Source organism: Lytechinus pictus, chromosome 4 (genome assembly GCF_037042905.1).
Source record: "Lytechinus pictus isolate F3 Inbred chromosome 4, Lp3.0, whole genome shotgun sequence".
NCBI classification, from domain to species: domain Eukaryota; kingdom Metazoa; phylum Echinodermata; class Echinoidea; order Temnopleuroida; family Toxopneustidae; genus Lytechinus; species Lytechinus pictus.
In genome coordinates this window covers 27227812-27241708 of record NC_087248.1, presented here as the reverse complement: position 1 = coordinate 27241708, position 13897 = coordinate 27227812, and the positions used below count along the sequence as shown (strand labels likewise).

Here is a 13897-nt window from a genome sequence, read left to right as displayed (position 1 = left end):
TTGGCAAGCGAACAAATTTCACTGGATTCCATGGGTGTATGTAAACTTTTGGCCTAACTGTATGTGTGCAGATTTAACTTTTGAGTATACATGTATGCCAAAAACTGTAATAACAGTTATGACATCATGATTTGCCAATAGCTTTTTACCTTGGCAAAGCTTTCTTTGTGCTGCCTAATATCTTTTGTTCAGTTATTTTAGTTGTCATGATTGGCCCACAGCTATTCAGGTAAAGCAATGTTCTAGCTGACTGGCATGAACACAATGAAAGCGTGGGCTTGTCACAAATGTTGTCAATCCATTTCCACCAAACCTCAAACCTATTCAGGCATTAAATGCTTTGGCTTTAATATGAGGTAGAGCTGATGCATAAACTCTTGAATATCATGCTTTTTCAATATAGTGGTGCGAAAAAGTGAATTAACCCCACCAGAAAATGAACAGAAATAAAATGTTCACGTTATACCATCTTTTAGATACTTAATTGTGAAGTCAGATGATAAAATATTACATTCAATTAAGTGTGTTTCTCAAGGCTCACTGGATATTGCAGTGTTGTTGTCTACCTTCAACACTCAGCAAGAAGGACTGCATTTTCTGGTGGGTTTCCCAAACTTGTTAGCACTACTGTATGTGGGTTATTGTTGATCAATTTTGACAAGTTATGTATCATTTTGAAAGCTCGGGATGTGCTTTATCAAACTTAATATTAAGAATCGCAATTCATTTTGGGCACCAAAAAAAATGCCCTAATACACGCAGGCCAGTTGGCTGCCTCTCCTATGATCATATACATGTAGTATAATTATGGCAGCAGACGTGATTGGCATTGGGTACATGAATTATACGAAAGATGGCATATCTATTTGACATAAACATGTACATCCTCAAGCAACCATTTTGAATTATATTATAAAATATTCATTTGTAAATTCATTTGTTAAATCCTATTACCACTGAATCTAAATCAGAGTTAAGTTATTTATATGTCTTATCTCAATATCTTATTTTTTATCAACTATTGTATGTGTATTGTATGTATCAATTATTTTTGTGAATTTTTCGCAATTCAGCCGTAAGGCTGCTATGTGCAATGTTTTTCTTTACCGAAATGAATAAATAAATAAATGAATAAATGAATGAATGAATAAATAAATAAATAAATAAATAAATAAATAAATAAATGAATGAATGAATGAATGAATGAATGAATAACTAAATAAATAATTGAATAAATAAATAAATCAATCAAAAAACTTATTGGTGGTTATGGGGTGGCCCGTCGCATACTGTACCTTTGTCTTGTAGATGCCATGGCAGATAATCCCTCCTCCAACGACAGCACATAAAGCTCCAACTTTTCTATTTCATAAATATAATGATAATAATAATAAATGCAATTTATTAGGCGCCTTATCCATCTCATTACAAATACATGTACTCAGAGTGCACGGGTGATTACATGTATCAAGAATGAGATTTGATTTAGTCTTTACGAATACTACAACCTATGGGCAAATGTGTTTTTAAGGTGACGATTTGCATAATTCTTTTAATTCTGATACAATGGCACAACTGGCTTAAGAAAGGAATGCAGTGGCTGGAATATACATATTTCTTCATTTTCGGAATACTTTTTCTGAACTACTGTACAGTATTGCACTAGGCACAGAGACCCCCATGGGTAGTGATATGCGCTATACAAGCAACGTCGTATTATTATTATTATTATTCTTATGATGTTAAAATGGGTTTTGAGGGAACAAAGGTGATGTAAATTAATATTGTGATCCATTGTTGTAATCAGAGGGCCAAGTCTCTTGATTGTGTCATTCCTCATGATTGACAATGCAGCAATCTTCAAAGACCTTAAGGAAAATATAAGCACATGAACTTGAATAGTTCCATATTTAAAACCCTTTTTAAGCTTCATATTTCTTCATATTTGGCCTACATGTAAGTAATTTTGTGCAAATTTTGGTGGAAATGGCATGAACAAAAATTACACAACACTGTCTACCTATTCCTATCTAAAATTCAATTCCGAAATTTCAGAAAAGTAACCAGTTGTTAGAGTTAAATTGGGCTTTGAAATGCATTATGGTTTACAGAAATAATTCATAGAGAAACCATCTTACCTATATTTTAGGAGAAGTCCGATTCTTGTTGCCATGTTTTGTGTGAGTGACGTCTTCTACAAGTAGACACGCAGTTAAAGCTATATCCTTTCTCCTACAGGCAGCCGGTGAAGCCAAAGAGGATCCGAGTCAGTCTAAATGGAAATATCAAAGAAGTTGCCTTAATGTTTGTTTTTTGGAATCGATCAAGGTCACATAGAAGAAATATTCTGTATTTTCACAAATTTCCCATGAAAATCAAACAGCGATCTGCTATTACGGTGCAAAACTGGGCCCCATCTTACAAAGAGTTACGATTGATCCAATCAATCGTAACTCCATGGAAATCCATCACTGTCATAATTTTTTCTACAGGAAAATTGCACAATTTCTTTTGTAAACAAAGAGAAGCACAGTGAATTTTCAAAAAATATACATCACTAGTTAGAAAATATTTTGAATAAACATGCATAATAGATGTTGACCCTGCTGGCCGTCCATAGTTGTGGTTGATCAGATCGATCGCAACTCTTTGTAAGACGGGGTCCTGATGTAATCCTCTGGTAGAAATAACCCCTGATCCACCCAACTCCATTGGGGCATTAAACATATTGCACATTCTGATTAGGAGAAAGTTCACAAAGTGATGATAATTTCAGACTGCTGAGCTACGGTATGTTGTTTATTTCTCACACTGCTGTATTGGAGATACATGGATATATCTGAAAGATATCCATGTTTGTTTTGTGATTATTAATTTTGCTCAATTGTTTGAGAAGCTTTAACAGTTAAAGAGATATTACAGTTTAAATCTTATCAATTATTTGTTTGATAGTTTCTTAGTGCAATTTCAGGCAGGGATGAATTCTGCCTTTTTTAGAGGCCTCCTGCCATTGTGATTATCATGCATGGCTCATCCTGATGATGCAGAAAAGGAGAGGAATAGGCAAGGGGCATTCACATTAAAGGAGAATGAAACTCTTGGAGCAAGTTAGCTTTTGTGAAAGCAGAAAAATCAAAGAATAAGATCAACAAAACTTTGAGTAAAATAGGACTAGCAACAGTAGCGTACCGTGAACCGCAGGAGACAAAGCACAGGGGGGGCACTGCATTGTCTGTGAACAATGCTTTGCCCCCCCTGTGCTTTGTCTCCTCCGAGTCACGGTACGCTAGTGACTAGCAATAAAAGAGTTATGAGCATTTGAATGTCGAGATCACTAATGCTATGGAGATCCTCCCATTGGCAATGCGACCAAGATCTGTGATGTCACACACGTACAACTTTCCCCTTTGGACACTGAAAATATACCCCAAAACATCTCTTTTTGTTCATTCTAATCATATGACAAACGATTCATCAATGATATAATGTTCTGAAACCTCTGTACTTGTCATCTCATAAAGAGAACACCTCACCTTGTGATAGACTCTATAAAAGTGAGAATATAAGTGAAATAAGTACTAAAGTAATGAGGGAGTTGTACGTGTGTGATATCACAGATCTTGGTCGCATTGCCGTTGGGAGAATCTACATGGCACTAGTGATCTCAATATTCAAATGCTCATAACTTTCTTATTATTCATTCAATCTTCCTCAAACTTTCAACAATATGTTTCTTTGATTTTTCTCTTTGATATGGATTCAGCTGGTTTCAAGGGTTTCATTCTCCTTTAATCAATAACACACTATTATTTCTACGATTGTCTCACAGTTTGTGAAAGTGTGTGGGTGTGCTGAGGTGATGGGGTTAGTACACGGAACTCCTGGGCCCCGTCTTACAAAAAGTTACGATTGATCCGATCAATCATAACTACGGACGGCCAGCAACGTCAACATCGATTATGCATGTTTGTTCAAAGTATTTTTTTAGCTATGATGTATATATTCATTCATTCATTGTTTTCTTGAAAATTCACTGTGCCTCTCTTTGCAGAGGACATTGTGCAAGTTTTTCGTAGAAAAATATTATGACACGGATGGATTTCCATAGAGTTTCGATTGATTGGATCAATCGTAACTCTTTGCAAGACGGGGCCCTGAAATAATTGTTTAGATACTCATCTCATCCCCTTCAATGTTGTCTACATCCTAGACTGATAAACACGCTATTTCGGAAGAGTTTATCAAAATTTTCTGATTTTTGTTTTGTCCTCCTCCTACACAGACGGATGATGGCCATTAGGCTCATAATGGTGGAGCAAACAACTGCCGCTTAACTACAGCGTTTATGGAGAAAGGGTGCGCTTTTGCATCCTCCTTGATTCATCCTAAATTTTGCTTTTTGACAAGGGAAATAGGAAGAAATAATAAAGATAAATTTATATCAAATACAATCAGCTCACCACCTTTCTGAAAAATACATGTAGGCTGGAAAATAGTGAATTTTGATGATAAACAGATCGGAATCAGCCTGGTTCTTCTTCGATCACCCTCAGCTACAGCTGAGCGTACGGACATGTATGTCAGCGGATTGATTGGCTGGCATGTTCGTACACTCAGCTGTAGCTGCACTGACAGCAATCGAATGATAGAAGAACCTGGCTGATCCTGATCTCTTTGTCATCAAAATTCACTATTTTCTGGCATATTTTTCGGAAAGGTGGTAAGCTGAATGTATCTAATACAAATTTATCTTTATTATTTCTTCCTGTTTTACCCCGTCAAAAAGCAAAATGTAGGAGTAATCAAGGAGGGTGCAAAAGCTCACCCTTTCTCCATAGACGTTGTATAGTTAAAGGGCCCAGCAACTGACAAATCATGGGGAAATTGAAAATATACGAAATTTGCAAAAAGCCAATTGACTTGCATAATATAATCCGTCTGTCATGAGCGCCCGTTGGACTAATGCTATAAAAGTTCGGACAGCACGAATTTGACCGAACTCGTGATGGTTATTTACTTCGGATCATCGCAGTTCCAGTTTCCAACAATCCCAATTCCTAGACCCATACTAGCAGGTCTCTTGATTGCTAAACCAAAATAAATAACCACTGCACTGTGAAGTTACATAATTCAAAGTGAAAACACGCAGTTTACATCTGGTTGGTTAGTCTATTGCTCTCCAGACCTCCCAGACATGCCGGCGTCTATTACATAACACCCCCAGGCATGCAGCCGAGTGAAAGACTTGAATCCCTTCTCTGTTCTGAGATAAGCCTTGATTTCCCCATGATTTGTCAATGAAAGGTCACTTTAAGTGGCGGTTCTCCATTATGAGCCCAATGGCCGTCATTGGTCTACAGTGTAGATAGAGGCGCTGGTCAGAAAATTGGGATCGTCCCAGTTTACAGGGACTGTCTCAGTTTTCTCCACATAAGAAATCTATGAAAGTTCATTCACCTGTCAAGTGCCGACATCAAATCGGGTGCGCTAGTCAATGTAAACATATCGGGTTTCATAACAAGAAGTCAAGATTATGGTAGGGTGGACAAATTAAAATCCTAGAATTTTTATTTGAACGTCTTCACATTTATATTTGCAATGACATAAAAGAGAAAACAAAATCAAAGCAAACATACCGACACTGTCTAATTAATTCTCCATATTTTTTATTACATTTGATGATTTGGTCTTTCTTTGGATGTCGCAAAAAAAAGGAACTCTTCCCAAAATTATATTTAATAAAAATTGGTGCACATAACGTTTTGTGAAAAGAAATTTTAGATAATAAATATTGCATAAAAGCTTAACAAATAACATGTCGAATCTTGGGCATTCCATCGTTCCACGTTAAGACCATAGAGATGTATACTAGTAACGCTAGAGGGCGTACTTCGTCAAATCGCTGTGATTACGTGGAGACCGTCCGCCATTGCTCGATAGGTATTCGCAGCCTGCCATGCGCGTACAGTACCTATGGGGCATGTACACGGATGAGCACAGAACATGACAAATTGATGACATATGAGCACGAAAGCATATGGAAAAGCAAAATTGTAAATATTGCACTGGATTAAAGTTCAAATACAACAAAAATCTAGCAAAACTGAGGTCAAAAGGCCTATATAGGCCTATCTATAGCGCATAATATAGGCCGATACAGCTATAATACAGGCAAACGATTTAAAGTCCCAATTGTTTTTGCTTAGGTAAAATTTCGATACATTAATATGACTTCTATTTTCTAATGATTTGGAAGAGATGAATATCAAAAATAACATTTAGGCCTAGGTCCTGATAAATAAATTTAATGTGTTTTAATATGATTTGATGTACATTAACCTAAGAAAATTCATAGGCCATATCACAGTGTCTGATGCATCTGAGACGCTGTATCGAAAAAAAAACCACGATTGTATTTTTATAGTTCATAGTTTCCTAATTACTATTATGCTGATTGCTGATAATTTATTTCTTCACTTTAGATAATTGTTATAATTCATTTTCCATATATATCTACACAATAGGGCCTATAATAACTCGATCCCTTTTCCCCATGTCTTACACGCTGATGTAAACCAACATCACAAAAACTCGCGAATCATAAAATGACTTTTTATTGATATTTGGAAATGATTTACGCATTGATTCAGTTAAAAATTGATGATTTAGATTTCCTTTGCTGGCAACCATCCCATCATATTTATAAATATGTATATAAAAGTATACTTTCTTACTTGCGATCAATGTATAGAAAAGTTTGTTGACAGCAGGGCCTGACCTTTACTTTTTTTTTTAGGGAGCCAGCCGGGCTCCTCAACCACTTTTTTAGGGAGCCCGCAAGGGGTTCAGGGAGCCCAAGTTTATCACATTTTTTTTTGGTCATAACAATGGTCAGTATTAAAACACACCAACAAAATTCCTTTTTTTTACAATCATCGATACCAGGTGTACTATTATTAAGTAAATGTGAGGATTAACTGAACTGAAGAATTAATCTTACAGCAATTGAATTTTGTGAAGCCCTTTTGTTACAGTAACAGTCTAACATTGGACTTCAGGTTTTATCAGAATGAGATATAGCACTGGATAAGTCACTCTTCCTTGCTTCGTCTGTTCAAATTTATATTCATTCAATCGTCAATATTGCTCAACAGATTGAGCAAGCAATAATTAATATAATTTGCAGAGAGGAAAATAAATGACAAAAACTATTGAAAATGCGTTTAACCACTAGGAATACACTTTTCTTTCAGAACTTTCCCAAAATATGATATTTTCATCCTTTGCTCAATCTGTTTCATTGCATATTCAATTTCCACTAAAATGGACATTCATCTCATCCATTATTTCAGAACTGACATCTTTGTTTACATTAAACTCAGCCACAGGCACTAGGAATGCCCAAGGGGCTCATACAATGACCCTCCCCCCCCCATGGACATACCAGTAGGGCCGTCTGCACCATCCCGAGTTTTCAAATTAGCGCGCTATTTCTGATCCGGCAAATTATCCCGATCTGAAAAATCTCGAGATAGTTGGCGGTGCAGACGCAATTATCGCGCTAGTTCGTAGGATTAATCTCGAGATTGCAATCCCAAGTCAACTCGGGTTTATTTGCAAAATAGCGCGCTATTTTACGAATTATCCCGCTAATTCGTCGGTGCAGACGCACTCGAGATTGGACTCGGGGTAATTTATTCATGACGTCAGTCCATAATGCAATTCGCGTTCCACTTCCGCCTTGGTCAAAACATAAACACGTGCGGAAGTCAACTTTATACATGCGAATAGCGTTCATAAGCAACGATGGTGTCCCACCAGTGAATGGATTTTGGGAGAGACCAGACCGAAGGGGGAGGCGCTCATCGACGATGGTCATATTCGTTAACAACACTGACAGCAGTGTTGTCTTCCTTCGCAAAATGTGAGCAAATAGCATTTCTTTCCTCCTTCTCTCCCCCTCTCTCTCTCTGTCGTTGCCTCCTACTCCGCCATCATATTTAACGAAGAATACATCACTTCTTCACTCGCTGAGCTGAGAGGATTGTTGCATAACACCGGTTGAATTCGGCGAAAGTGCTAGTGACGTGAAAGGAGTACATTGCTTGCATATCGCGGGAAGTTATTCAAAAGCGCGGGCCGTTGAAACTCCAAGATCCGAAAGTGCGCATGCTCGTAATATCGGGCTTGTTGCCTCGCTCGAGCAGGAATCGCTCTTCGTGGGATGGTGCAGACGGGGTTTCTTGAATCTCGAGATTAATCGCGAAGAGGGCTGATCGGGCTAAAATCTCGAGATTGAGCAAACTCGGGATGGTGCAGCACCGCCTAGTGTAACCAAGCAACACAGGCTCAATGTTGACAGTTATGAGGTCACTCACTGTTTTTATGAATGAACTTTCTTGGCTGATACTAGAAAAACTTAAGGAGCAAGCCGGGCTTTTTGATTTACTTTCTAAGGAGCCCGCCAAGGTTTTAGGGAGCCAATTGCCACCGGGCTCCCGCTAAAGTCGAGCCCTGGACAGCAAAATTTGCATATCAAATGCGCGCATGCAGTCGTACAATTTTGCAATGTACAGGAGGCCTAATGGGGGGTTGGATGTTTATGTACAGTGTTATTGCCTTGCAAACATTTTAAAACTTCGGAGAGTAAACAAATCACAATGCGCAAAACAATTTTACTTTAATTTTCTGGAAAGTATAGACTTGATTCTCCCCGGCTGAAAATATAATGATCGGCAAACTGGCTGAAATATTTTGTTTATCGCCGTTGTTTCTGATCCTATAATGATTGGACCAATATCATGTGAACAAATCAAGGATAGAATAATAAGGAGAGGAAGAAGGGGGAGAAGGAGAGAAGAAAAGGGGCGGGATTATGATATATAATTTGTATTATACTATAAAGAATATTATTACTACTGCAAGAGTGTATAAAACTAATATCATGAAAGACATCAATGCAAACTTATCATAATTATGAAAACGGTTGCAAAATTGTGAGTACTAAAACCAAACATAATTATGAAACAATAATATTGCAAAAGTGACAATACTTGGAATAAGATATTAAAAATCCTAATTTAATCTCAAATTTGATACCTGCCTTGAAATTGTGTTAATTAACTGTGTCTGTGTCGCTTGAATAAATGAACTTTATGGCAAATATTTGTAATCACTGGCACCGGCCTAACATATAAACAGATAAACACGCGTTTTGAATATCCAGTTTTGTTTTTCATTTTAAAAGTATAACTGAATTTGATTTTCTAGTTTTCTTCCTTTAATGTCATTTGCTGGCCTATGGACCTGAGTTTGGTTATTCGATCAGTTTTTTTTAAATAAGATTTCCATGGATGAACAAAATTATTATATTATGTTACGGCGTCGCGGAATGATTTTGAAAGTGATGGGGTGTATAAAATCACAATAATTTATTATGTGTAATGTTCATTTTCATTTCAGGGAGGGGTCCGGTCGCGCCCCCTGTATTTTATTTTGATCAGTATGTTAAAGCGAATTTGCTTAGGTGTGTTTGTTATTTTAATTGCACACACGGCCCCTAAAAAGCGAATTAAAACAAATCTAACTTAAAGTGAAGGGAATTAAAACTGTCATTTTTGAAAAGTTTGAACAAATTAGGCTATATTCTCGACATTTTAAATCAATATTTTATTTTCGGGCCATATAGGCCTGCAGATTTTGGGGAATTTATTATGTTCCTATAAGAACAAAATCAGCACGTTCACCAAATAACACAAATTTCAACATTGATGGTGTAACGGGAGGCTCACCAAGAACAATAATGAGATGCCCTTTAATAGCGCATGTAGATCAAAACACTAACTTATACAGAATTATTGTACAACTTAATATATAAAAATGATAGGCCTATATTTCATACAAATTAAAGCAAGTTACATATCATTGTAGGCCTATATAGAAATTACAAAATTATATCCAACATAAACATAGAATCAAAGGACGTATATGTGGGAAGGATGGAAGGAGGACGATGCAGTTAAAGGTAGGGAAATCCAGAGAAGGGCTAATTCACTGCAGTCATGGCAGTCTTTTGAATTAATTGTCAATCTTTCTATTAATATGTCCGCTGTATGTTTTTATTTTTATATGATTGTTTATATGATAGTATATCAACATTGTTATCTATTACAGGCCTATAAACGGACAGGTAAATGCAAATTATTTAGAATTTCATCCCGAGAAATCAGGTTTTTAAAATGCCAAATTAATAGCATAATCCCCATGTAATCACTCTAATAGTGTATTGAGATGCAATTTGTCATTCATATTTTCGATTTTTATGAGGTTGTGTTCTTTTCTTCAAGATAAAGGCCGGAGACGGCACCCCTTTTCACAGCGTTACAACGCACGAGCTATGGGTACATCCGGGTACTTTTGCGAATCTATACCTATCGAGCAATGGCCGCCACGCTCCACACAATCACAGACGTTAAGTACGCGCGCCTATGGCGACTCCGCACTCTAGCGTAGTTAGTATACATCTCTATGGTTAAGACTTATCTAGGCCAACACATTTACTAATAGGTGGGACCGGTATCGGCAATCTGTGATCAGCTAGCTAGCTCGAGGAGTCTAAAGTTAGCTACATTTCTAACTCTCTCAGTGTCAGTGATAACCTAACGTCGTTAGTCGTTGAAAAAAAATCACACATGCACACACATACATCAAGATTAGAGTTTCATTAATTCAACAAAATACATTTAAAATAATTATGAAAGGGTGTAGGCCTATACTCACCTTTAACTTTAGTTTTATTTAGCCCCAGGCCAGAGACTTGCAGAATATTCTACTTTCAGCTAGCCGTTGTCATTTGTATATGGGTCTAGTCTCCGGTCTAGTCTGCACACGCACACACACCACTGAATCTCTAGTTCAGTGACACACACACGTACGTGCGTGCGTGCGTGCATGGACTATGGCATGCATGGCCCGTGGACCTCTCCACTAGCAGGTCCATGGTGCGTTCAAGGAGAGCAAGCATGTAAACCGAGATGATCAGTTTTGCACGTAGGCCAAAACAGCATTTTTTCGGAGTAGGCCTATGACTTGTCTTGGCTGATGAGCAGATACTCTTTTTTTATGAAATCGTTTTACCCCGTTTGTTTTATTAGTTTTAATTTTCTTTGCAATTTTCTTGATTTACTAATTCATTTTCTTAATTCATTCATTCATTCATCCAGCATCCTTTCATTCATCATTCATTCTATTTTTTCATTTATTCAGTTTTTTACATTTATTTATTTATTTTCATTTATAATTTTTTTTAAATATATTTATTTAATTATTTATTTATCTACTCATTTATTTATTCATATTCTAATTTATTCATACATTATTCGTCATGTATTTTATCTTATTTTCTATTACTTCTTATTTTTTAATATTTTTGTTTATCAATTTATCAATTGATTAATTCATTTATTTTTTATTACTTGTATGACTGATTTATTGATTTTCTACCTTTTAATTTGATTTTTAGGGAACAAATGATTGGGGATATATATTAAAGGTCTATCCCTCGATGCGCATGCATATTTTACTGTTCAGTCGAGGGAATGAGTTTATGCTGATACAGCTAAATTGCCTTCAGGAGTGGGGGCATTAAGTTAGTTAAACATCCTAAACACGAAATAATTAATAAGAAAGCATGTAGGTCCTATATGGTAGAAGAATTGTAGGACTTATATACGTGGTAACTTAAAACTTATAGCCCGGCTTAAGTTTGCTAAAGGGTAAATATTGAATTATAATTTAGTTTCATCAAACATGCAAATCTTATTGAAACTATTAACACGGTAAAAAAAAAAAAATTTGCGCGGAGTTCAATTTTTTGACGTGGGTTTATTATTATTTAAATTGCTTTCTCTTATTTTTGTTGTCACTTATTCGTTTTATTTTGATATTTGTGTATTACTTGTTTTAAGTTTGTCTTCTCATTTGATATATTGTAATATTGTGTGGGGAGGATGTTCCTCAACACATCTCAATCGACTCTTTTTGTTGCAGAAACGGGTAATACGCGTCATCACAGACTCAGCTCCCTTTTCACATACCAGTCCTTTATTTTTCAAATTCAGACAACTGAAAATTCAGGATATTCATAAATTACAAGTTGCAATCTTTATGTTTTCTTATTTACACAATATACTACCTAAATTTTTAAATGACTGTTTTCATGAGAATAATTTAACTGTTCCTTACACAACCAGGCAGTCAAATCACATCCGTGTCCCTAAATTAAAATATGAGTTTTCTCGGTCCACAATAATTTTCATTGGTCCAAAGCTATGGAACTGTTTAGATCCTGATATGAAGAGTTGCCCTACATTGTCTAGGTTTAAGAAGATGTATATAAATAATCTAATTAATTCTTATACTCCCTGATTTTACTTCTATTTTTAATTTTTGAATAACTTTATTGCTTTATGTTTTTTTTTTTTTTTTTTTTTTTGTATTTGCTTGTTTGTTTATGATCAGTCATATGTTATCTTTATATGTTGGGGACAAGCCCTTGATAGGCCCCGGGCCTTTGTTTGTCCCTCCACTTTTTAATATTCTGTTAATGTTCCGTACTTTGTTTATCCTTTTGTTTTTGTACCAAGTAAGTCTATGTATTGTATTATTCATTGTTCTTTGAATCACTTTGTGCAATTTTGATGTAATTTTTATTGAATTGTGGAAATAAAATGAATTGAATTGAATTCTGTGTCCGTCTCGATTTTTGTATAGAGTTGTATATATAGTTTGTTTATAGTTAGTATTGAAACTAAGTTTAGGGGCTTGCCTTCTCTACAAGCTTTTACTTTTCTTGGCAAGTCCCTCCGTTCATTTCTTGTTTCTTTTCATTGATAAAATTACTGCAACAAATTGTAGTTTTGTTTAATTTATATTCAACATTTGTCTGTATTATCGATTATATTGAATATGTATTGATACTTTGATTATATTTTGAAAAAAATGTTGAACGGAAATAAATAAATCTAAATCTATGTGGGTACTGCTTAATGAAAGAAGTTGCCCATTTTCCGGAAATCGAAACTCGTAACTTAGGTATTTCAATTCATTAATAACCATATAACAACGTAAATTATAATGAACTGATTAAAAAAAGAGAAAAAATGGGCATGGGCGGGATGCAAATGACGCACGACCCAAGCCCCACCATTTTTGGTGCCGCCACTGTTCTCTCTCTCTCTCTCTCTCTCTCTATATATATTTATTTAAAAAATACTGGTGAAGGTTTGAGGGAAATTCTCTCAAGATTAAGGAAGTTATTAAAATTCTAAGTTTTTGATCTGTGACGTCATAAACGAGCAGCTGCCAAATACGTTATGTAATATAAATTTCATTTTTAATGGTTCGTTATGACTTATTTTTCATTTCTTTTATGAGCGTTTTTCAATTTTATTGAGAAAATGACATTTCATTGACTTTTTACCATACGATATGTAGCTAGAAAACTGCTCACATGACGTCAAAAATCAAATACTTAAAATTATAATAACTTATTTTAATCCTTTGATGGATTTTCCTCAAACCTTTTCCAATATATTTCATAATTTTCCTGCTATTTTTACAATAAACATGTTGTCATGGTGAACTTCTCCTTTAAAGGACAAGTCCACCCCAACAAACACTTGATTTGAATAAAAAGAGAAAATTCCAATAAGCATTACGTTCAAAATTTCATAAAAATCGGATGTAAAATAAGAAAGTTATGACATTTTAAATTTTTGCTTCATTTCACAAAACAGTTATATGCACATCTCGGTCGGTATGCAAATGAGGGAACTGATGGAATCACTCACTAACTATTTATTTTGTATTTTATTATATGAAATATGAAATATTTTGA

General features: G+C 35.5%; 1 protein-coding gene across 1 annotated transcript in view; it reads right to left on the bottom strand.

The window, feature by feature from the left end:
• LOC129258756 (oxygen-dependent coproporphyrinogen-III oxidase-like) overlaps nt 1-11025 on the bottom strand; it is a 33874-nt gene extending 22849 nt beyond the window's left edge. The window contains exons 1-3 of the mRNA XM_064098756.1: nt 10780-11025; nt 2139-2272; nt 1296-1362 (exon numbers count right to left, since the gene is read on the bottom strand). Of these exons, the coding sequence (XP_063954826.1) occupies nt 1296-1362; nt 2139-2173 (102 nt within the window). The 5' untranslated portion in view covers nt 2174-2272; nt 10780-11025. The remainder of the gene's footprint in view (nt 1-1295; nt 1363-2138; nt 2273-10779) is intronic.
• Nucleotides 11026-13897: the final 2872 nt, after the last annotated feature.